The sequence below is a fragment of the Xyrauchen texanus genome, chromosome 15 (genome assembly GCF_025860055.1).
Source record: "Xyrauchen texanus isolate HMW12.3.18 chromosome 15, RBS_HiC_50CHRs, whole genome shotgun sequence".
Taxonomy (NCBI): Eukaryota; Metazoa; Chordata; class Actinopteri; order Cypriniformes; family Catostomidae; genus Xyrauchen; species Xyrauchen texanus.
This window is the reverse complement of record NC_068290.1, coordinates 4,427,911-4,453,152: the sequence shown is the minus strand read 5'-3', so window position 1 is coordinate 4,453,152 and position 25,242 is coordinate 4,427,911. Positions and strand designations below refer to the sequence as shown.

At 37.3% G+C, this 25,242-nt stretch overlaps 1 protein-coding gene across 2 annotated transcripts in view; it reads right to left on the bottom strand.

Annotated features, from left to right (window-relative positions):
* Nucleotides 1–25,242, bottom strand: part of LOC127655907 (raftlin-like) — a 143,947-nt gene that overhangs the window by 79,130 nt on the left and 39,575 nt on the right. For both annotated transcript variants that reach the window (XM_052143961.1, XM_052143962.1), the window contains exon 3: nt 6,554–6,731. In XM_052143961.1, the coding sequence (XP_051999921.1) occupies nt 6,554–6,731 (178 nt within the window). The remainder of the gene's footprint in view (nt 1–6,553; nt 6,732–25,242) is intronic.

The window sequence follows — 25,242 nt, the reverse complement described above, 5'->3', positions numbered from 1 at the left end:
TAGTGGACAGGTGGTCAATTTATTGAATGATGAGCTGTTTCATCACAAAAGCAGTTTATTCAGCGTAATGACGCATCTCCTCCATTGACATCCATTCAAAAAGAACGGCCTCTTGTCTCCTCGCCAGTGTACCGCCCATAGAATGACATTTGTTTTTAAATAAATGTTAAAATAGTCAGTTCATATAGTCAAACACACCGTAATTGAGGAATAACTGGATTTTTAGATAAAAAGACCAATTCATGTAAACATTATGTCTTAAAAATTAGACGGCTGGCTCATTTGACTCATTTGCATTTTAGGGTTAAAAATGTCAAGTGGTGTAACCATCAAGAAAAAGGTATTCAAATACTTTCCCTGCACCTTTAATAAAATAGAGTGGACTAAACTTAATTACTGATTTCAAAAACGTTTTTAACCCTTTCAGCTCTGAAGGTATTTTGAAAGATTTCCTGTTTCAGTGGCATAACCAAAATTAAAGGCTTATAACTCTACAAAAACAAACTAACAAACCAAAAAAAAAAAAAACAACTAGGGTCAAGTTTTTGGTATAATTTTGTAGATAACTTTTACACATTTTTAATTATATAGATTATGATTCATTATGAGACTCTCACAGCTGAAAAATCACAAAAAAATGTTTCTTATATTTCTGCTTTGTCATTATACTGTTGCTGATAAGAGGGCTCCGAAAAGCTTTTGTTTTGTTCCCAATAATGTCACCTGTAGCTGAGTAAAATTTTGTGTTGATACGACAAAGAAATCAAAAGTTATAGCATTACAAAATGATAATTATAAATGATATTCTAGTGTCCAAAAACATTTCCAAATGTCCAAAAGCCTCTCCAAACAAATAAAACAATAATTATACAGAACAACTAATTACACATGCAAATACAACAATAACTAAAGATATGCTCTCTCTCTCTCTCTCTCTCTCTCTCTCTCTCTCTCTCTCTCTCAAAGCATGCAGGCAGAACACATTCAGTTCCATTCTGTGTCATTTGAGCCATCATTGAGCACTTTGGGCCATCTGGCATCCATATGTGAATGATCTTCTCTACCCAGCAATCTTGCAGCAATCTCATTCCTAATACAATTGGTTTAGCGTTCCATGATGCTGGACAACATACTACATCATTTCCAATAAAGTCATCTGATCCAGGAAAGCTAACATGTTTTTAGCTAGATAGCACATTATGTGCTTCGATTTTTGAATCAAGAATATTAAGATGTTTTCTTAGGTTTACTGCATCAAGTCTGAACAAAATTGTATTTTTCATAAAAATTTCTAAATATCTGATACTTTCTTAAAAACTAAAGGGGTCTGTTCTGATTTGGCTCCTGTTTTTTTAAATTTTTTATCAAACATTTACATTTATGCATTTTGGCAGACGCTTTTATCCAAAGCGACTTACAGTGCACTTATTGCAGGGACAATCCCCCCCGGAGCAACCTGGAGTCAAGGGCCTTGCTCAAGGGCCCAACAGTGGCATCTTGGTGGTGCTGGGGCTTGAACCCCCGACCTTCTGGTCAGTAACCCTGAGGCTCAACCACTGAGCCACCACCGCCCAAACATACTGTTAAAAATTTAAAATTAAAAAGATGGTTTAAAAGAAAATAGTTTTACTGCTTATTTTTTAAGAAATAATAATAAAGGATTATTCCAAATGATTTATGCCAAAATGTATTTTTTCAGGAATTTCAGATTTTAATGAGACTTTTACTGTATTTTGTTTTTCATCAACAGGACATTTTTTACTTTTAGCAGCAGATAAAAAATATCAAAATTACTTTGAACACCTTTTTGTCCTTTTTGAAGCTTGACAGACGTGGTCAGTCACTATGAATTATCATGGAAAAGTGCTGTGTGAAAATGTTCCTAAATTCTCATTTTGCGTTCCACAGAAAAACAACAGCATGCAGTTTTGGAATGACACAACAGTGTGTAAATGTTGACAGAATTGTCATTATTTTGATGAACTATTCCTTTCAGATGAGTGCTTGAGTGTGTATATGTCTAAAATAATGAGTATTTGCTTGAGCCAGGGTGTTCATGCCTGTCAGTGCATGACACATTAACGTGAGGGGAGTTAATGTCAAGAGTTCATCTTGACATGCATTGAACTGTATAATCTTTGAGAAATAGAGTACAGTTTACATCTCAACCTCATTCTGTTCCTCGCAGAGAGCTGCGTCCAAGTGGAAAATAACTCTGTCATGAAAGAGAAGAGCCGTCAAAGATCAACAACAATAAAGAGAGGAATCATGCCTTCTTAATGTTTTACATTAAACCTTCATTTGCCAGGAATGTACTCGAGGAGTCCTGGTGCGAGTAGACAGATTGAACAAATCAGAGCCAGAAATGATATGTGCATTTGCATTAAAAAAAAGACGGTTCAGGGCAAGAAATATCATTGATGCACTGGCCGCTAAAACCTTCTGCAAATGTTGCAAAAAAGTTTTAGAAAGCTCAAACTCCTCATAAATTTGAATTAAACATTTGTCATTTACTTTGAATTTCTAATTTGTAAACCATTTAATGATTACTCAGTTCATCTTGATGGAAATCTGTCCAACTGTACAATTGAAATGTGCAAATCTTCAAACAGACTGAAAAATAATATAAATGGGGTCAAATAGATCATGCAAATTTTTTGTCCACTCCTATGTAAGCGCAGCGTAGTTCTAGCGGGAAGACTAGCAGCTGTACATCATCGCACCATTAGCGGGGTAATTCCCAGCCAATCACATGTAAGCCATTACTTTATAAGTCTGCTCAAAATCTATCACATTGCTGTTTCAGTGTGCTAACGCGGCAACCTCCACCACCCCACCACCACCAGTTGAGTCCCGTCCTGCACGAAAAATTATTTTGTCATATAATTAAATATCAATATTTTGACATTTGTATGAAATGGCACATTTGGTTTAGGTCATTTGGTGTAACCATGAGAAAACTTGATTTTCCTGATTTAAAAAATTCATGATATTTGTAAAACAAACAAATAAATAAACAAATCACCTTAAAAATATTTTAAATGTTCTTATAAATTAAGAATTAAGTTGCTTACACTCATGTTTTCAAGGTTCAAGGCAGCTACTGAAAGCCTATTACTTGTTGGTTACACCCCATGACATTTTTAAAGTAATTAAATTGTTATTTTGTTTGTAGAAAATGTAGTTTTTCATAAATTTGCAAAAACAACATGAACTCAATGATTGCATGTATATGAACTTGAAATACGTTTTATTCTGATGACCCAAATACAGTATTTAAATACCTCCTGACCATTAAAATCAGTTTGTGTTAGCATAAGGATGCTAAATAAAATTATTTTGGATGTTCAAAGTGAAATGTAATTGTTATTTTGATGTTAAAATTGTGTCTCCTATCCGAGTCTGATATCTAGAAACAACTACAAATAAAATGTACTCAAGAAGTAAAACGACATAAGATGTTTAGTTTATAAATTTTTTCCCAAATTTATCAAATTTTTGAGGGTCTAAATATACCCGAAAACACATGAAACATTGCACACACATCAGAAGTGGCGAAAATTTACATCTGATATTGGTTTCAGAATTAGGTGTGGCAAAATGGCTCAATAGCACCACCTACAAACTTTCAACGATGTGCGATTTACGCTACGTTTCACCTACACATACACAAATCAGCACACACGTGTAATATGTCAATACCTACAAAAAAGTATCCTGGACCCATGCCCCAAACTCAACAGGAAGTCAGCCATTTAGATTTTTCTCTTCAATTTTGCCATTTCCATTCCTCGTATACTTTAACGAACTCCTCCTAGATATTTCATCAGATCTACTTCATATTTGGTTATTCTAATCGAAAGGCCTTGGCAATGCTAAATTGTGAAGCTCATGAGTTTTCATTGTGTGGCGTGGCCATGACAGTCTGACAAATTTGATGTTTTGCCATGAAACAGAAAGTTGTTATAATTCATACATACAATGTCCAATCTGCCCCAAACATCACATGTTTGATAATAGTTCTGGCCTGAATACATCTACGTGCCAGAATTCAGTTATAGTCATAGCGCCACCTACTGGCAACAGCTAATTCCAGTTCTTGTACGTAAACTTAATCTAAAGGCCTTTTTTTATGTTAAACTGCTTACCTAGCTAAGGGCATGTCCGTGGCGGCCTGACAAAGTTAGATATGAAACAAGTCATATTTTTGAGGCCTAAACATGCTCGAAAACTCATGAAACTTTGCGCAGATCTCAAAAGTGGGAAAAATGTACATCTAATCCTGGTTTTAGAATTAATTGTGGCAAAATGGCTCGATAGCGCCACCTAAAAAATTTCAACAAAGCAGTCCTCTAGCCACATTTCACCTACATGTAAGAAAAGTGGTAGGCATATGCAACATGTCAACACATACACAAAAGTCTCTTAGAGCCATATCCTAAACCCACTTGAACACTTCTATATGCCAATATTCAGTTATAGTCATAGCTCCACCTACTGGCAACAGGAAATGACATGTTTTACACTGTGATACACGCTTAACAACATTTAAGTGCTAAAAATGCTAAACATTTTTTTAGTGACATTCCCCTGGCACAGCAGCCCCAATGGGCACCATGGTGCGAGGGACCGTTCATCGCTGCTTGCAGCTTTACAAATATAGTTTTTTTTTTAATTTAACCAAATTTTGTGAGGTTTGTGCTAAAAAAACTAAAACGGTAAAAGAAGTAGATTTTTCTTACTCATTTAACAAATAGTTGTAATCTTTTTCTAAGCATACACCTCACTAAATTATGTCATCCTTTTCCAAAGTATGCGGTAATGTAATGTTTTCATTGGAGTAAAACACTGTTCTAGTGTGGATGAGAGGCGTACACTTAACTAAAATGTACAAGTGTGGACGTTGCCTTTTTTCAATTTTCTAATCTATGTTCTGCAGTGATCTGAAAGAGGTTTGGGGATCCCCCAGCAGAACACCAGGCACCTGCACAATTGTGTGGAAAAGAAGGTAAGAGAGGCCATAAACTAGGACGTGACTCACCATCACTTCCCTTTTCCTTCCTCCGGGGAGAGTGGATCTCCTCTGAGAGGTCAGTGGGGCCAGATACATGCCTGAAGCCTGACACTTAACACACAGATTCAGGCGAATTGGCAAGTGGCAGCTGCCTGTGGAGTGTGTGTGTGTGTGTGTGTGTGTGGATGGACGATAGCTCGATGTCCACCGGCACTCTCTTGTTCTGTGCCCTTTACGCTGTCACCGCTGGTCTGGACCCTGTGACAGCAGTCCAGCCGTGCTCCAGGCAGGGAGTGGATGTGACTTTCAGGCCCTGCCACTGTTTTTTGCTAGAGGTTTATTGAGCGGCTCTTCAACCTTCACCAACTCTTTGTGTGATGGACTGAAAAGCGACTGAATCTTGCAAAGCCAGACTTTTGACCATAGTCATAAAGTCAAGTCTAATTTGCAGTTTATTCTGCCCACTTAAACACGAAAGATGCATGTAAAGCCACGGTTCGCTTGAATCACAATTAGATTTGTTAAGTGTCGTTCAGGCAGTGGCGATTTCTCAGCTTAACATGCCTAATAAATATATATTTTTCATCCTTTCATTCTCATTGTTTTTAAAATGTCAATTGGTATTATTATTAGTTGAACTATTCAACTCTTTATTATCATATTTATAATATACATTTTATAAAAGCCATTCAAGGTCATGCATTATAGTGATTTAACTTAGTTCTGTTTGATTCCAGAAATGTTATAATCTTTTTCTCGATCCTTAAGATTAAAAAAAGTGAAATCTTGTATCAAACGGTGCAATATAAGCATTCTTTATTTATGATTCATAGTAAGATCCAGACAATTTCTATGTAGTAATGTATATTTCAATAATAAATATGGGGCTATATGCACATCTCAACAAGTGACAGTTCAACCCTACAAGATGAATTTGAGAGAAAGTTGGCTGATGTGTCAGTATTTCGAAGAACTACCGCAAATAATGTTAAAAGCACCATTTCGCCAACTAAGTGAAATTGCCTGCTACCGCTAATCAGTTGTTGTTTTTTTTGTTTTTTTGCACACTGAAGACGAAAATGTCTTTAGTTTGATTATTTCTGCAAAAATCCAGGTTTTTGTCCAACTCCAGTTTATTTCATAAAACGGAATAAATAAATAAATTAAATGTCCAAGCTTTCGAATATACTCTTAATTCCCAAAGCTTTGGAATTAAATGAATCACTTCATTTTTTAATCGACTCCCAGCGCTTATCTAACACTTAAGCTTAAGTGGACCCCTTACTTGTGGAAAAATCACTGTAATAAAAGGTCTTAAGTGGCTTATTACTTTAATGCAAATGTAAAAGTCTTAAAAGTGCAGCAAAACAGCCTGTTTATTTCTAAGGGTCAGAGAGTGGGTTAAAAATGGTTAGAAACTGTATTGGGTGCGACAAACCTTGATTATATCAGATCATTTTTTAAACAGTGTAAATAAATGTCAGTGCCACCTGTGGAGTTCAAAGTGGCCATCATGTTTTCAGCGTGTTGTGACCCCACCTGTCAGAGACTTTGATGAGCACCGCCCGATAGAGTTGGCGCTGGACACTGGCAGGCTCGGGGCCACACGGGTGGACAAACGGGTGCACAGCTGTAAGAATGAAGCCCTGCTGGTACAGATCCTGCAGCTGTGATGGCAGCTCCCTCACCGAGGACAGACACAGCGTGGACGTCCCATCTGCCAGAAGACATAAAGACAGAGAGACATCCAGAGGATGAGAAAACCACAAACTGGAAAACAGCAGGCGCTCAGATGGACCGAGAGCCTGGAGGACGGCTGTAGAGAGACACACCACAATCTATTATGTGCTGTTAAGATGGGGCAATAGAGCTAAAATGATTATAACAAGATAACATCTGGATCAGATATCTGGATATCTGATACTGTATATACAGTATTTCAATATTTATGTATGAGCTCTGAAATGGCTTAAAAATGTAACAGCCATTGGTAGGAAGGTCGGATCCAGCCATGGAATAAAAAAAGAGGTAATTCTGACTTAATATCTCACAATTGCAATTTTATAACTTGTAATTATGAACAATAAAGTTGAAATTGTGAGATTTAAAGTTGCATTTGCAAAATGTAGTCACAATCGGAAGATATAAAGTCTCAATCGGAAGATATAAAGTCACAATCGGAAGATATAAAGTCACAATCGGAAGATATAAAGTCACAATCGGAAGATATAAAGTCACAATCGGAAGATATAAAGTCTCAAACGGAAGATATAAAGTCACAATCGGAAGATATAAAGTCACAATCGGAAGATATAAAGTCACAATCGGAAGATATAAAGTCTCAATCGGAAGATATAAAGTCACAATCGGAAGATATAAAGTCACAATCGGAAGATATAAAGTCACAATCGGAAGATATAAAGTCACAATCGGAAGATATAAAGTCACAATCGGAAGATATAAAGTCACAATCGGAAGATATAAAGTCTCAAACGGAAGATATAAAGTCACAATCGGAAGATATAAAGTCTCAATCGGAAGATATAAAGTCTCAAACGGAAGATATAAAGTCACAATCGGAAGATATAAAGTCACAATCGGAAGATATAAAGTCACAATCGGAAGATATAAAGTCTCAAACGGAAGATATAAAGTCTCAAACGGAAGATATAAAGTCTCAATCGGAAGATATAAAGTCTCAAACGGAAGATATAAAGTCTCAATCGGAAGATATAAAGTCTCAATCGGAAGATATAAAGTCTCAATCGGAAGATATAAAGTCTCAATCGGAAGATATAAAGTCTCAATCGGAAGATATAAAGTCTCAATCGGAAGATATAAAGTCACAATCGGAAGATATAAAGTCTCAATCGGAAGATATAAAGTCTCAATCGGAAGATATAAAGTCACAATCGGAAGATATAAAGTCTCAATCGGAAGATATAAAGTCTCAATCGGAAGATATAAAGTCACAATCGGAAGATATAAAGTCACAATCGGAAGATATAAAGTCACAATCGGAAGATATAAAGTCTCAATCGGAAGATATAAAGTCTCAATCGGAAGATATAAAGTCTCAATCGGAAGATATAAAGTCACAATCGGAAGATATAAAGTCTCAATCGGAAGATATAAAGTCTCAATCGGAAGATATAAAGTCTCAATCGGAAGATATAAAGTCTCAATCGGAAGATATAAAGTCTCAATCGGAAGATATAAAGTCTCAATCGGAAGATATAAAGTCACAATCGGAAGATATAAAGTCACAATCGGAAGATATAAAGTCACAATCGGAAGATATAAAGTCTCAATCGGAAGATATAAAGTCTCAATCGGAAGATATAAAGTCTCAAACGGAAGATATAAAGTCTCAAACGGAAGATATAAAGTCACAATCGGAAGATATAAAGCCTATTTTTGGAAAAACTAGTCAGTGAAATAAATACTTTCTAAATGATATATAATGTTCTCTTTATTTAGAACTTGACAGTTAAAAATACTCAATATCACATTATGTTGACCAACAGTATTATAAACAACAAAGAAAATCAAACATAACTTTAGTAAAAATATACACAACGAAAATAACACGTCTTGCAGAAAATAAAGATGATCTCTTCACGCTCCCGCTTCAAGGAAGGATCGCAGAACTAATCTGCGATCCATTAGGAAACTTAATGGCCAAAAAAGAGATTTAAAATCATTGTGATATTCATCTAAACTGTTTGTTATTTTTCAAATGCATGCTGTCCAGAAGGATCTGCTTGTTTGTTTATGATATGAGAGACGACAAAACAAACAAACAAAAACTAATTTTCAGAGATTGTTTTAGTGATTGGTGGCTCACTAGCCTTGTATTTGATTTAATGGGCATGGTGCAAAATCCAATTAAATGTGTTTGTTTAGCTCAACATGAGATGAGAGCATTTTACAAAAGAGCCTTGATATCTTTCTGACAGCCCAGTCACACACCCAGCTCTGGTGGGAATGCAATACACTCAGTGTAGTCAGTGACTAGACATTTGGAAGGAGGAGAAACATCTTTCCTTTTTAATCTAAAGTCTTGCCTGGGCATAATAAAAATGAAAAGAGAGAGAGAGAGAGAGAAAGAGAGCAACAGAGCAGACAAAAAGTGTCAGGAACCCCTCAGAATCAGCCAGCTGTGCAACAACAGAGACTCCAAGACAGCCATATGTTAATAAGAGAGTGAAGACAAAGAGACTAAGGGGCAGAAACCAAACATTTTGCATGACAAAAATGAGTCTCAGGCCAGTTCTGACAGGGTCAAGGATAGCAGTCAAAAACAATTCTGAATGCAAATAATAAAATGCAACTCACCATATAATCATGCATAGTTAGGATAGCAACAGGCTCATCAACTTTTAAAAAGGAGGAGAAAATGCATCCCATCTATTTAGCTGTTGACATCAAAGACTGTGCGTCCAATCAAACTCTACAGTATTTCAACACAACAATGAACAGTATGCAAAGGTAAACAATTACATGACTGTGGCGACATTTTTGCTGAATAATTTGACATGCCTCCTCACATGTATCGCAGCAGTTCAGAGGTGAAGTGTGCACTGAGTGGTGCTAAAGTTAAATGTTCTGCCAAACAGGTTTTTAAAATTAATGCTCCATTGAGTTTTAAAATCAACAAAACCTACCTACCTCCCTACCCTAACCCTGAAACCTAAACCTAACCGATACTGTCATAGAAAGCAAATGTGATGCTTCAATTACACTTCTGGCGCACGTGTCGACCTGTAAATTAAGTGGGTTATAAAATGCTTAGCCTTACAAGTTATGCACTACATTAAAAGTGTTTAGATGTCATAAGATTGCATTGTGTGAGGAACAAAAGGTAAAAGTTTATGAACTGATAATAAGCCGTTTTACTGATTTGTGTGAAAGTGAATGAAAGTCATTGTTGTTTTAGTGCCTCTAGTGTTCATTTCACCAGGAAACTGCTGCGATACGTACAACAAGTAGGGAGTAAGAGTGAACGATTAATCGAAATACAATTGTAATTGCGATATGACCCAGTGCGATTATCAAACACGAGGGCTGCAATTTTTGCGAGGTCGTTTCAGTGTGCTAACCATAGACTGTAAAAAAAGATGGACGACGCCCCTTCGCTCTTTTCCATTGGTGAGAACTGAAGCCGCCAGTGTCCCGATATAGCGCTGACATCTTGGGACTTGAGTCTGCGCAGTTGCGATTTCGGGACCAGACCTGCGCAGTAGTGAGCAGGAAGTAAAGCCGCGAAATCAAGGCCCCGCCCTCACTCTCGCTGAATCAATCGCAAGCACACGCCCCTGCACTTTTGACTTTTGACTGTGTGAAATAATTAATTATAGAATATTTTTAAATTATATTTAGATATTAAATTAAAAGCTCCAATCTCCTCAGTCCTCCGAAGATCCCGAAAAAAAAGTCAGTTGGTGGTTCAGTGACTACTTCGCTCAGAGAACCTGTCAGACCATGACAGAAACTATCTTTGGAAAAAAGATATGTGAAGTGTAATTGAATAGTTTAGTTGGTCTCACGTCCCGTTGAATAACATGGGGAGGCGGGGTTTATGACCTATACTAGGACCAGTCACCGGGGGGCGATCGAGACATTTTGGCTTCACTTTTGAGGGCTTGTGCGGCACACTTGGTGCTAACGTGTGCTGAGCGCATTATATTTAAAGCACTCCAGATTTACTTTAATTGCACATTTGTTTGGCCATTACAATTTATTCTACAAATTGTAAATAGCCCCATGACATGATGAGAGCATTTTACTGCATTAAAAGGCTTTTGTCAACTCAACCTTGAACAACAAAAATTCAGTTCCTTCAGTTTTCCCGCCAAAATAAAAGCTTCCACCAAAATAAAGGCTTGTGGGTTTAACTGGACTGCAAAGCAGTGCAACGAGCAAGTTAAGAAATTATTCAAGAAATAAATTACTATTGAATAATAACAATAATAATAAGTATTATTATTATTATTAATATCCAATAATAAGATATTTCTATAATAATTTCTTAACTTATTATTATTATTGTATTACAATAATAAAATATTGAACTTGACTGGGTTTAAAAAAAATTATAATACATAGCCGACAGATGCAATGTGATTATGATGATGTCATTTCATTTCTCATTCACTGTATTGAATATTTATATAATTTGGCTCTTTTTAAAGGGACAGTTCACCTAAAAATGTATATTCTCTCATCATTTACTCACCCTCATGCCATCCCAGATGTATATGACTTTCTTTCCTCTGCTGAACACAAACACAGATTTTCAGAAGAATGTTTCAGCTCTGTAGGTCCATACAATGCAAGTGAATGGTACCAATATTTTAAAGCTCCAAAAGCACTTGAAGGCAGAATAAAAGTAATCCATAAGACTCCAGTGGTTAAATCCACATCTTCAGAAGCAATATGATAGGAGTGGGTGAGAAACAGATCAATATTTAAGTCTTGTTTTACTATAAATTCTCCATTTTCACTTTCACAATCTTCTTTTGTTTCTGGCGATTCACATTCTTTGTACACATCGCCACCTACTGGGCAGGAATTCTCACCCACACCTCTCATATTGCTTCAGAAGATATGGATTTAATGGCTGGAGTCGTATGGATTACTTTTATGCTGCCTTTATGTGCTTTTGGAGCTTAAAAATCTGGGTACCCATTCACTTGAATTGTATGGACCTACAGAGCTGAAATATTCTTCTAAAATCTTTGTTTGTGTTCAGCAGAAGAAAGAAAGTCATACACATCTGGGATGGCATGAGGGTGAGTAAATGAGAGAATTTTCATTTTTGGGTGAACTTTCCCTTAAGGCTTCGTCTACATTAATCTGGATACATTTGAAAACGGCGTTTTGGTTTCAAAACCCTCTCTGTCCACACTAACGTTTTCAAGCGCTTTCCAAAAGTCGCTCGTCCACACTGAAACGTTTGAAAATGCTTAAATCGTGTCACTGCGCATGCGGAAAATCCCCGCTGCATGTATGGTCTGAAACGCAATTGTTTATTTTTTAACAATGCTATCAAAGTGAGTATCAGACACAACAGCAACGCTATAACAAAGGCCGCCATCTTGATTGTTTTGGATGGATAGATCACATGACTAAGAATGTGTAATTATTTTCCAAAGAATCCGTTTTCCGGTCGGCAGTAGAGCATGAGCAAAACATGCTTAATTTTAGTTAAAAGGAATCATTTACATGTTTCTTTTTTTTAAATATCAATTTGTTTATCATATCACAGTTCAGTTAGATTTGTTGTCCACATTTTTCAGCCCAAACAGCAACCCATGTAAAACTAATATTAACATGATTGTATGAGACCAGGTAGGCATACCAGCGTACATTGTGGGTGGTATGTGAAGAAGATGCTAGTTTTGTGCTGAAACACCACATGCTAAACAAGCGCAACTGTAAACTTGCCTCTGAGAAAGACAGCCAGAGTTTGGCCGTCTGCTTGCATGAGGGCACCGTGCCCACATTACTGTCATTTAAACCAATCCAAACAGCTGCTCGGAGGGAGTTCATTCCAAGATAAACACAGTCGAACAGTCGTCTGTCTTTCCCACTCGTTCTGGATGTCACGTGTGCACAATATGCTGAAAGAACATGAAATGAGGACTGAACTCAACCTGCCTGCCACAACAAAGACCAACAGGAAGTTGTATGAGGTCACAGAGACAAGCTCGAGACTCCTTGTTCTGCTTTTTAAAGATAGAATAACTCTAAATTTACACGTAGACAATGACAGATATTTGTGTGACTCGATACAGCAATCTTGGAAAGCGTTACTGTGGTGCTGCCTAGCTAAAAATGTCTTCATACAAAGACAAAGTCACAAAAAATGTCAACCCTAATTTTCAACAAAACATAGATAAAACAATGGCTGTGTTTGAAACGGTACAGTATACTATGTACTGTATATATGATATACTGTTTACCAGTGTTGGGGAGTAACTAACTAAAGGTAGCAATGCTACTAACAAATTACATTTTTCAGTAGCTCTGCAATTATAACAATAGTGAAGCTTTACAAAATGCTCCATTTTTGTGCATTGAGGGAGTAATCAAACAGGTTTACCCAAACCGTCCCCTCTTGTAGCATTGGAATGCACAAATCATTTAAGTTCATGTGCGTGAATGGGTTGGAAATCGATTTACTGATTCGCCTCGTATTGGGAAGTCAATTCATTTTAGTGAATCAATTCATTTGGATGGTTCATGTGAATGAACTAGTTTAAATAAATGATTCCTTGATTCACTTGAGGTCCTGCACAGAAATCTGTATTTATGTGGCATAAAACAGTATGATCTTTGACATATATAACTATATTTAGGATGAAATTCTATTTAAAACAAAATTGATAATTAATATAACTTGTTAATATCGACCATACAATTTGTTAAATTTATTTATAGACCTTCTGATTGTTATAGTATATTTAAAAAAAATGTTTTCTTAAAATAGCTTTAATATTGTTAGTTACTTTTATTAGTAACTTGATTGTAGTGTAGCTAGCTACTTTTTCAAAAGAATAGCTTGACTTTAGGTTTCAAGTAGCATCCCCAAAACTGCTGTATACTGCATACTTGTCACGAATGTAAGGCAATGAAGGCAGACGAAGGTTGAGGATCCAAATGCAGCTTACTTTATTACTAACAAAATACAACGAAAAGCCCTCAATGGGGAAATAAACAAGAACAGAGAACTCAGGCAGGGAACACAGACCAGGCTAACTACATTCACAAACATTCAACAATAGACAAGGACTGAACCAAAAACCGGGGTATAAATACATGAACAAGGGACAAAGGGGCCAATGAACAAACAGATCTCAAAACAAGATAACAAGATGATAACAGAAGCAAATGGCAAACTAATCAGGACAGGCGAAAACAATGACAGAAAACACGAACGCTAACAAGACTGTGGAGCTACAAAAGGGACAACAGTGAAAACTATGGAATAACAAAAGGGACAAAAATGGAAAACAAAGGGGCAACGGTAAAACAAGACAAGGTCATACATAACAATACTATGCCATTGCCTAAATATTAGGTGAAGAAGAATGCATTATGCAACATTTCAGTAGTATGCAACATTGTCACATGAACTCATCAAGATGAATCTTTAATTCATAGAGCGGCATCCAGTTATCATCTTCAAAATTAAAACATTTGCATCTTATATCCAATTTTGTGTAAAAATCTATTTATTTTCTTTTACAGTTCATTTGGCATTAAGATTAAATAGTGACTGATTTTACTTCCGGTTCAATCGTCACAATGGAAATTAAAGGTTAAGTAAGGTGCATTACATTATGGGATACAGTATTGTGTAGTAGGTTATCTGGGTATTCCATAAATACAGAAATATTAATACTATGCACATATTTACAAATAACAATTTCAGATGCAGTTACACCTTTACAGGGCTGAACTGGTAATCTGGCATACCGGGCATTTTCCTGGTGGGCCAACGCACTTTGGGGCTGATCAGAGGCGGACTGGCCATCAGGAGAACCGAGTGGGCTGGTAGGTCGGCCACGAAATGTGCCGAATGTACCGCGATAAGCCAAAATGAGCCACCGCATTAAGCAGAATGGACTACAAAATGGTGCAGAAAAGGACAGTGAACACCCCCGACCCCCACCCAAACTCTTTTGGGCCAGTTGCTATGTAAAATCCCTGGACGATTTCTCTTCCAAGTCCAGCCCTGCACATTTAGATTCCTCATGGTTTCTTGTGTATTCACAAAATGGTGCAAAATTACATTTTTGTTGTACTGTAGAGTACAAAGAGAAGATATATGCTCTTCTTTTCTTAGGTGTAATTTCACAGGCACATTGTACAACTGCACAAATAAAGCAAAGGGCCCTTCAGGCAATTCACTGGCCAGCTAAAAATAACCCTGGATTTCTCAATCATATTCTTCACAAGCTGTAAAGATAAAACAAATGACTGAATAATGGTCTGCAGATACAGACATCTGCCAAATCATTCATGCATGCTCAGATGTATTTAAGTATATAATTAATCTGGGTTTGTTTGATTTGATTTCTGCAGTTTCTGTGTGTAAACAGTGGAGCTCCCCAGTGGCAAACGCATGCTGGGTTTGTCCTCCCTGAACCGATGATATTAGCTTTCTCAGTCTGCTCCAGTTTATGCACTTTTTGTTTCTCATAGGCATAAAAATGCAAAGGATTTTATCACATGCCATCGGGAAAACAGATATTAGGATCTTGCTTAAGCTGGCCTAAATCACTTTAATTCTTCCATGACCAAATTATCTGAGTCATGATATCCACGTTCATTTTATAGCGCTTTCCTCTTACTGTATGTCAATAATTGACACATTTGTGTCTGTTTGTATGAGTTTTAGGAGAAACATTAAGATAAATTTGAGATGTCAATGAAACATAACTCCATTAAGTCTTCTGAGCTATGAAAGAGCAACCTCAGAGCCAATAACTTTTTCAGGTTTTGTATGCTGTCTCAACACACAAACTCACAGCTTTGGGTAAAATTCATTAATGTCAAGACATTCCAGGTTGAAAAATTATTATATCATTTATTTGCAAATAACAAAGTGTTTGGGGGGAAATGTGACATTTACAGTTTTAATGACATTAGTTCACCTGAAAAACATATTTGTTTCGTTTTTTTCAGATTCGTTGCCGTATGCATCAGTCAACTTTTATTTCGTCTGATTAATAATGGTAACAGTAATAACGCTAAACCTTGCCCAAAGACATTAGACAACATTACAGCAGCAGGCTCTGGCTAATGCCCATGAGACTATTAATAAGAAATGTGATTATTTTTACATTAACTCTAACACGCTACCCATCGAAGAGGGAACGATTACTCAAGAAAACACACAAGCTTGTGTTCTCGAGTCATTTTTAAAACAGATTTCTTGTTCAGTTTTTTCTGCCCCTTGAGCATCCCTGACTTCTAGAAACTGTTAATAATTCAAAACTTTCATTTCCTTTCCATTCCTTCTATCTTTTCATTTTTTCGTCTCATCCACTTTTCTTTTCATTCCATCTATCTTTTCCTTTCCGTTCCTTTACTTCTATCGTTTCCTTTCCTTTCCATACATTTTTTCCAATCCTTTCATTAATTTTCCTTCTCCCTTCCCCACTCCTTTTCTTCTCTCTTTACCTTCCCATCTCTCTTTCCTGTCCCCTTTCCTTTTTTCTTCTCTTCTCCACCCATTTCCTTTCCTTTCCATATATCTTTTCATATCCTTTCATTCTGTCTTTACCTTCCATTTTCCTCTACTTTCCTTCTATCTTCTCCTTTCTTTTCATCATTCTTTTCCTTCCCTTCCCTTCTTTCTTTCATGTTCCATTTCATTTCCTTTTGTTTCCCTTTCCTTCTCTCATTTGTTCTCCTCTCTTTTCCTTTTTCTTTCCTTTCCTTTCCATCTAACTTTTCACACCTTTTACCCTCTCTTTACTTTTCTTTTCCTTTCCTTCCCTTTCTTTTCTCATTTTCTTTTCATTCCCACTTTTCCTTTCCTTTCCTTTCTTCTATCTGGTCCTATAATTTAATTGATTTCCCTTTTCCCTTCCTTCCCTTTTCTTATTTTCTCTTCTCTTTCACCTTTCCTGTCCACTTTTCTTCTCCTCCCCTTTCAGCTTCTATCCTTTCCTTTCCATCTATATTTTCCATCCCTTTCCTTTGCTTTTTTCTTCTCTTCTCCTCCCATTTCCTTTCCTTTCCGTATATCTTTTCATATCCTTTCATTTTGTCTTTACCTTCCATTTTCCTGTACTTTCCTTCTATCTTCTCCTTTCCTTTCATCATTCTTTTCCTTCCCTTCCCTTCTTTCTTTCAAGTTCCCTTTCATTTCCTTTCCTTTTGTTTCCCTTTCCTTCTCTAATTTGTTCTCCTTTTCTCTTTTCCTGTCCCATTTCATTTTCCTTTTCCTTTCCTTTCCTTTTCCTTTCCTTTCATACCTTTTACCCTCTCTTTAATTTTCTTTCCTTCCCTTTCTTTTCTCATTTTCTTTTCATTCCCACTTTTCCTTTCCTTTCCTTTCCTTTCTTCTATCTGGTCCTATAATTTAATTGTTTTCCCTTCCTTCACCCTTTTCTTTTCCTTCTAATCTCTCTTTCCTGTTCCCTTTTCTTATTTTCTCTTCTCTTTCCCCTTTCCTGTCCACTTTTCCTCTCCTACCCTTTCAGCTTCTACCCTTTCCTTTCCATCTATATTTTCCTTCCCTTTCCCTTGCTTTTTACTTCTCTTCTCCTCCCATTTCCTTTCCTTTCCATATATCTTTTCATATCCTTTCATTCTGTCTTTACCTTCCATTTTCCTCTACTTTCCTTCTATCTTCTCCTTTCCTTTCATCATTCTTTTCCTTCCCTTCCCTTCTTTCTTTCACGTTCCCTTTCATTTCCTTTCCATTCCTTTTGTTTCCCTTTCCTTCTCCTTCTCTCTTTTCCTGTCCCATTTCATTTTCCTTTTCCTTTCCTTTCCTTTTCCTTTCCTTTCATACCTTTTACCCTCTCTTTAATTTTCTTTCCTTCCCTTTCTTTTCTCATTTTCTTTTCATTCCCACTTTTCCTTTCCTTTTCTTTCCTTTCCACCCCTTTTCCTTGCTTTTTTCTTCTCTCTTTTCCTGTACCTACTATTTTCCTCTCCTTTACTTCTATCTTTTCGTTCCCTTCTCTCATTCCTTTTCCCTTTCCTTTCATTGATTTCCTTTGCTTCCCTTCTTTTCTCTCATTTCCTATCATTCTCTTTTCCTTTCCTTTCCCTCTTTTCTTTTCTCTCTTTTCCTTTCCTTTCCATCTATCTTTTCATATCCTTTCACTCTTTCTTTTCCTTTCCCTTTTCTCTTTACCTCTCTTTTCCTTTATTTTACATTAATATTAAGACTGTTATTATTATATTTATTATTACATTAACTCTAACATGCTACCTATCGAAGAATGAACGACTACTCAAGAAATATTTCGTTTTCATGTAATATTTTTAAAGATTTATTTTCTTTATATTCTTGGTCTCACGAGCATCCCTGTTTCTAGAAACTGTCAATCATTTATGACTCAGCGCAGCGTTTCCAGCAGCTGATAGGCGTCTCTTTGATTTCATTAAGTTTAGATAAACACATTCTGCACCGTGATCTGGTCTCTGTGCCCTTTGACCCAGCATTGCTATTACAGTGAAGTGGAGCGCCTGCATTCATGAGCCAGTGCATTTTAAAAGAAATGAATAATTTTGAAATGAATTAGCCAAGATACAGGAGTTGAGGAGTGGAGAAAATGCAGTGTTCCTTACTCCACCTGTGGAAAGGTACTTCTGATGTTCTATAGTGTGATAGACAGTTACACTAAATTTTATCTCACAACTATGATCTGCACTTTTTGTGTGGAACAGTCTGAAACGTTGAGCCATTATTTTCCAGTCCTCTCACTTTCAACTGCTTTTATTTTCAGCAAAATTAACATGGGTAAATATTTGTATGAACATAAAACGACTTTCAACAACTAAGACAAACTGAACAAGTTTCACAGACATGTGACAAACAGAAATCGAAAAATGTGTCCCTGAACAAAGGGGGGTTCCAAAATCAAAAGTAACAGTCAGTATCTGGTGTGGCCACCAGCTGCATTAAGTACTGCAGTGCATCTCCTCCTCATGGACTGCACCAGATTTGCCAGTTCTTGCTGTGAGATGTTACCCCACTCTTCCATCAAGGCACTTGCATGTTCCTGTACATTTCTGGGGGGAATGGCCCTAGCCCTCACACTCCGATCCAACAGGTCCCAGATGTGCTCAATGGGATTGAGATCCGAGCTCTTCGCTGGTCATGGCAGAACACTGACATTCCTGTCTTGCTGGAAATCATGCACAGAACAAGCAGTATGGCTGGTGGCATTGTCATGATGGAGGGTCATGCCAGGATGAGCCTGCAGGAAGGGCACCACATGAGGGAGGAGGATGTCTTCCCTGTAACGCACAGCTTTGAGATTGTCTGCAATGACAACAAGCTCAGTCCGATGATACTGTGACACACCGCCCCAGACCATGATGGACCCTCCACAGAGTACAGGCCTCGGTGTAACACTCATTCCTTCGACAATAAACTGACCATCACCCCTGGTGAGATAAAACCACGACTCGTCAGTGAAGAGCACTTTTTGCCAGTCCAGTCTGGTCTAGTGAAGGTGGATTTGTGCCCATAGGCGATGTTGTTGCTGGTGATATCTGGTAAGGACCTGCCTTACAATAGTCCTACAAGCCCTTAATCCAGCCTCTCTCAGCCTATTGCAGACAGTCTGAGCACTGATGGAGGGATTGTGCATTCCTTGTGTAACTCGGGCAGTTGTTGTTGTCATCCTGTACCTGTCCCGCAGGTGTGATATTCGGATGTACTGATCCTGTGCAGGTGTTGTTACATGTGATCTGCCACTGTGAGGACGATCAGCTGTCCTTCTTGTCTCCCTGTAGCACTCTCTTAGGTGTCTCACAGTACGGACATTGAAATGTATTGCCCTGGCCACATCTGCAGTCCTCATGCCTCCATGCATAAGGCACGTTCATGCAGATGATCAAGGACCCTGGGAATCTTTCTTTTGGTGTTAAGTCTGAGTCAGTAGAAAGGTATCTTTAGTGTCCTAAGTTTTTATAACTGTGATCTTAATTGTCTACTGTCTGTGAGCTGTTAGTGTCTTAACGACCGTTCCACAGGCGCATGTTCATTAATTGTTTATGGTTCATTGATCAAGCATGGAAAACATTGTTTAAACACTTTACAATAAAGATCTGTAAAGTTATTTGGGTTTTTACTAAATTATCTATAAAATACAGTGTCCTGAAAAGGGGATGTTTCTTTTTTGCTGAGTTTATGTTTGACTGTGTCCTTAATGAAGGAGGATTATTTGGAAAAGTGTGTGGAAGATTATCTTCAGGCTAGACTACGTGGAATACTGCTTTCTGTCATTAGTAGTCATTGCTCACAGTCGGCACAAGGGCCCGAGGGCACAGCGGCACGCGTTAATTACTTCAATAATGACCCTTTGTGAGAGAATCAAGCTGTGGATGTGGAGCTGTTCCCAAATCTCACTCCTCTCCTCACACTGACGCTACCATCTCCTCCTCTCCACGCCATTCTTTTTCCTTTCCTTTTCTTCAATGTTTACCTTTTTCTTTCCCCCTTCCCTTTCCTTCTATCATGCCCTTTTTTCTTTCCTTCTCTTACGTTTTCCTTTCTTTATCTCTTTTCCTCTTTCCTTTCCTTCTCGCATTTCCTCTTTCCTTTACTTCTCCCAATTCCTCTTTCCTCTCCTCCCATTTTCTTTTTCCTTTCCTTCTCCCATTTCCTCTTTCCTTTACTTCTCCCAATTCCTCTTTCCTCTCCTTCTCCCACTTCCTCTCGATCTCCCATTTCCTCTTTCCTTTACTTCTCCCATTTCCTTTTTCCTTTCCTTCTCCCATTTTCTCTTGCCTCTCCTTCTCCCATTTCCTTTTTTTCCTTTCCTTCTCCCATTTCCTTTTTCCTTTCCTTCTCCCATTTCCTCTTTCCTTTACTACTCCCATTTCCTTTTTCCTTTCCTTCTCCCATTTCCTCTTTCCTCTCCTTCTCCCATTTCCTTTTTCCTTTCCTTCTCCCATTTCCTTTTTCCTTTCCTTCTCCCATTTCCTCTTTCCTTTACTTCTCCCATTTCCTTTTCCTTTCCTTCTCCCATTTTCTCTTGCCTCTCCTTCTCCCATTTCCTTTTTCCTTTCCTTCTCCCATTTCCTTTTACCTTTTCTTCTCTTGTTTTCTTTTTCCTTTCCCTTTCTTTTTCTCCTCTCTTTTAATTTCAACCTTCCCTTTCTTGGTGTCCATTTCCTTCATTCTCTCATTTCCTTTTTCCTTTTCTTTCCTTTCATTCTCTCATTTCCTTTTTCCTTTTCTTTCCTTCTCTCTTTTCCTTTCCTTGTCCCATTTCTTCTCACTTTCCCTTTTTCTATTCATTGTCTTGTTTTTTCCTTTCCCCTTTTCTTTCTTTTGTCATCTCTTTCCATTTCCCTTTTCCTTTCCTGGTGTCCTTTAGTTTATTCTCTTATAACCTTTCCTTTCCGTCTTTCTTTCTCCTTTCTTTCTTTCTTTCTTTCTTTCTTTCTTTCTTTCTTTCTTTCTTTCTTTCTTCTGTTCTATTCAATTACTCCTGATCTCTCCTGTCCTTATTCCCTTTACTTTCATTCTTTCCTCTTTTCTTAGTAATCAGATCTAATGATGACAGATTCACAAACAAATAATTCTTGTTGCTGGTTCACAAAGCATTTGTAAAGCACTGGAATGTATGTGAAAAGCTTGTTTGAATAAGAATAATGATATTATTATTGATAATAATTACAATATCAGAGAGCAAAAATGCCACAAGCAAACACTTTTGAGTGACGACTCATTGAATCATTGACATGAACTTTCCAAATGAACTGAACCATCAAAATGAATCTGACTTCCAAAATCTAATCTGATCTTTTCTTTGGATATTTCCTTTACCTCTCAGTGCACCAAATCAAATAGTTTAAACTCATTCCACCTCAAAGTTTCCATTCTATCAAACACAGAATCTTCTAGTAGTTCACTCTGTGTTTCCTCTCAACAATACACTCCAGAATCCATTTATTTTTGATGGTCTTTTCTGGTCTATAACATGCTGCCATCACAAAGAAGTTACTCTAGTTGAAACTACAAACATGACACAACATACTGTTAACTTTTCTCCTCCAATCTTCACCTTTTCATGTGAATATGGCTGCTCTTTTGTAGCCTATAGGTAGACTGAATAATCTTCTCAGGACAATTAGTTCTGAAGAACTATGACACAAACAGGGGGTGGCATTTACAGCTCCCCAGAGATATAATCCGCCTTAGGACAGATTGAGTAGTAATGCCTTGTTTAACCACATTCACATCTTTATAAACACTGCACAACTCTAGTGGGAATAACAAGCCATTCCCATATACTACCATTCATACAAAGATCAATAGATAGACAGACAGACATATTTTCTCTCTGTGTGCGCAAACTATGCGCTGTAGGTACCTATACAGGCCTATTACCTGGCAAATGAATCTGTGAAACTCAAAGGTACTGTAACAGGGCAGATGAAAGAAAATGCCGAAGCAAAGTATGTCATCTATAAACCAAAGTACAAATAATTTTATTGATAATAAAAATCATAGTAAGAAATTATAGACCCATATATGTGTTGTTATTGGTTGTTCTAATTGTATCTCTTGAAGTAAAACCAAAAAAGGGGGCAAAATAAATACACCAAACAGTCATGGCACATGGACACTAAGAATGCAACACTAAAAATGAAACAGTTAAAGGAATAATTCAAACAAATATGTACATTATGTCATAATTTACTCCCTCGTGTTGTTCTAAAAGTGTTTGCTGTTATTTTTTTAAGTGGAACTTGAGAATTTTGAAGAATCTTCCCGAAAATGGCATTTAAGACCTACCGTATATTCAAAGAACAACAACTTACATTTTGTTTAGTTTTTTTTGTCCCCTTAAGACTTGGAATACATTTACATTTATGCATTTGGCAGACGGTTTTATCCAAAGCTACTTACAGAGCCCTTATTACAGGGACAATGCCCCGGAGCAACCTGGAGTTAAGTGCCTTGCTCAAGGACACAATGGTGGTGGCTGTGGGGATCGAACCAGCAACCTTCTGATTACCAGTTATGTGCTTTAGACCACTACACCACCCCCTCTCCAGTATAGAATGCAGTAGTTCTATGGATTACTTTTATGGTGCCCCCCCCCTTTTTTTAGTTCGACAGACGTTCTCATTACAATAGGTCATTGTATGGACAATAGGTGCGTGAACATACGTTAAAACTTCTCCTTTTTGTGTTCGATAGCTAAATATAACTGCATAACGGTTTGGAGCAACATGTGGGCAAGTAAATAACAACAGAATTTTCCTCTTTGAACCATTCTAGTAAGCAGAAGGACTGTATTTTTCTATATAGGTTTAAACAGGCGCTATAGAGGTAGCCTGATGGGATGCATTAAAGGTGAATTGTTTTCCAGGTAAAAGGGTTTTATTAATAGGCTTTTAGTGGAATTCAATCTCACATTTGCTTGACAGGACATCTCGAATGCTGGTTTTTGCCCAGGAGTCCACGGACGGCCCTGTTGCTAAGTGACAGCTCTTGGGAAACAAGCTCTGATAAATAGAGGAGGCTTGTTCATCAGCGTTATTTCTGTATCCATTGATGAGCGTCTGGAAAAGCTAAGAATATTATTCCGCCATAGTCAGAAAGCTTTAATGGGCCCAGTGCAGCAGTCATAGTCAATCGAACAATCAAGTGCTATTCAGCCAATGCTACAGTCATCACAGCTCAAGTGAAGAAATCAATTTGATGTAGTCTGTGATTGTGACTCTTTTGACATGATATAGGCACTGCTGGGCTGTTAATTCATGATTCGGTACAGCTGTTTTATGCCTCTGTGTTATATGTTGCTGTCACTAATCATGGATTATTTAACCACTGAATGGACGACAGTTTGCAAAGGCGTTAACGCGTGAAGCTGGTGTGTGAAACAAAAAAGAAAAAATGTATATAATGTCTTTCCATCCTGCTTGCGACTTACGGATTGATGAAACTTTGTTTGTTTTTTTGCGTTCTCTTCTGTGCAATGCAGTACTGTAAATGTCATTTATCCAACACATTCAAAGTGACGTAAAACCTGTTTACATCAAGTCCAACATGGAAAACAACACAAATTGCTAAATGAAGGTTGCATTTTGCCTCTAAGATTACAATTTACTCCATTGATGGTTAGGTTTAGGGTTGAGGTAGGGTTAATAAAATATGCATTCCTGTTGACTAGTACAGTACATCATTTACAACTAAACATACAGCTCGCTTTCGGCGCCACTCTGTGGACATTCCACCCGGAAATGTAAGCGCAGCGTAGTTCTAGCGGGAAGACTAGCAGCTGTACATCGTCGTACCATTAGCTGGGTAATTCCCATCCAATCACATGTAAGCCGTTGCTACATAAGTCTGCTCAAAATCTATCACATTGCTGTTTCAGTGTGCTAACACGGCAACCTCCACCACCCCACCACCACCAGTTGAGTCCCGCCCTGCACGGGGGTAGGCTCCTCGCCCCTGCCTCCTATCCCTGGCAGGATATGACGGTTCCAAGTACAACTTCTTCGGACTGCCAGACGTGGCCTACGCCAAAGAGAGACATTACTTTTCTGTTTTATATTCATCAAATAAATGTATTCTTAAATTTCACTCAAGTCTGCAAGTCTTCCTGATAGAACAACACTTTCATATGCGGTTATTTTTGTTTCAAAAGTTTACAGAGTTAAAAAAGTATTCATTGAGAGTAACATTGGACTGGTCTGCCATAACAATCATGATTCTGCAACTTTGTCATAAGTTCCGTGACTGGACATTTGTCCACAGAATGTGTATTGCCTTTTCTCTTGCAATGTATTAATAAACAAATGTGTATTTAATATAAATAGGTAAATACCTATATAAATCGATAATTAATCTGAATAGCCACGAGAGGAACACATCCCACTATGTTGTTTCTCTGAATTGCAGAAACTCTGAATCGTTAAATGGTCACACATGTGAATGGTCGTCACACATCCTGATTTTTTAATCACAAATGCAAACAAAATTGTTCACTGTACAGCCCTGGGTTTAAATCTGTCAGACAAATCCGGTTACTTGATGAGAGAGATAGTAAAGTTGCAATAATCATGTAGCAGTCAATAATAGTAATGAATTTAATATCATCGGAGAAGAAATCATCAGTTCAACTTAACAGCGGAATAACTAAACAGTTATTCTGTTTTATGGTGTTAAGATAGGACAAATGATAGTGCGGGTTGACCAATCAAAAGAAAGGGCCGTTTCATGGCCACCCACATGTGTGAATCACATATTCAAGCCGTTAACTCATTTCCTGCCATAAAAAAAAGATTCAGAATTTTTTTTTAAACAAAAAAGCAAAAAAATAAATTTGTTTTACATTTTGTTTTGAAAACAATAAATAAGCAAACATACATCATGCAAGTAGTCTAATGACATGTTTTTTAATTTAACTTAATTTAAGTTCTTACTCAATTTATATTCCCAGAAAAAGAATAGCCAAAACAGCGTGAATATTTAATGTTTTTTAAATGTTTCTATTGCTTTAGAT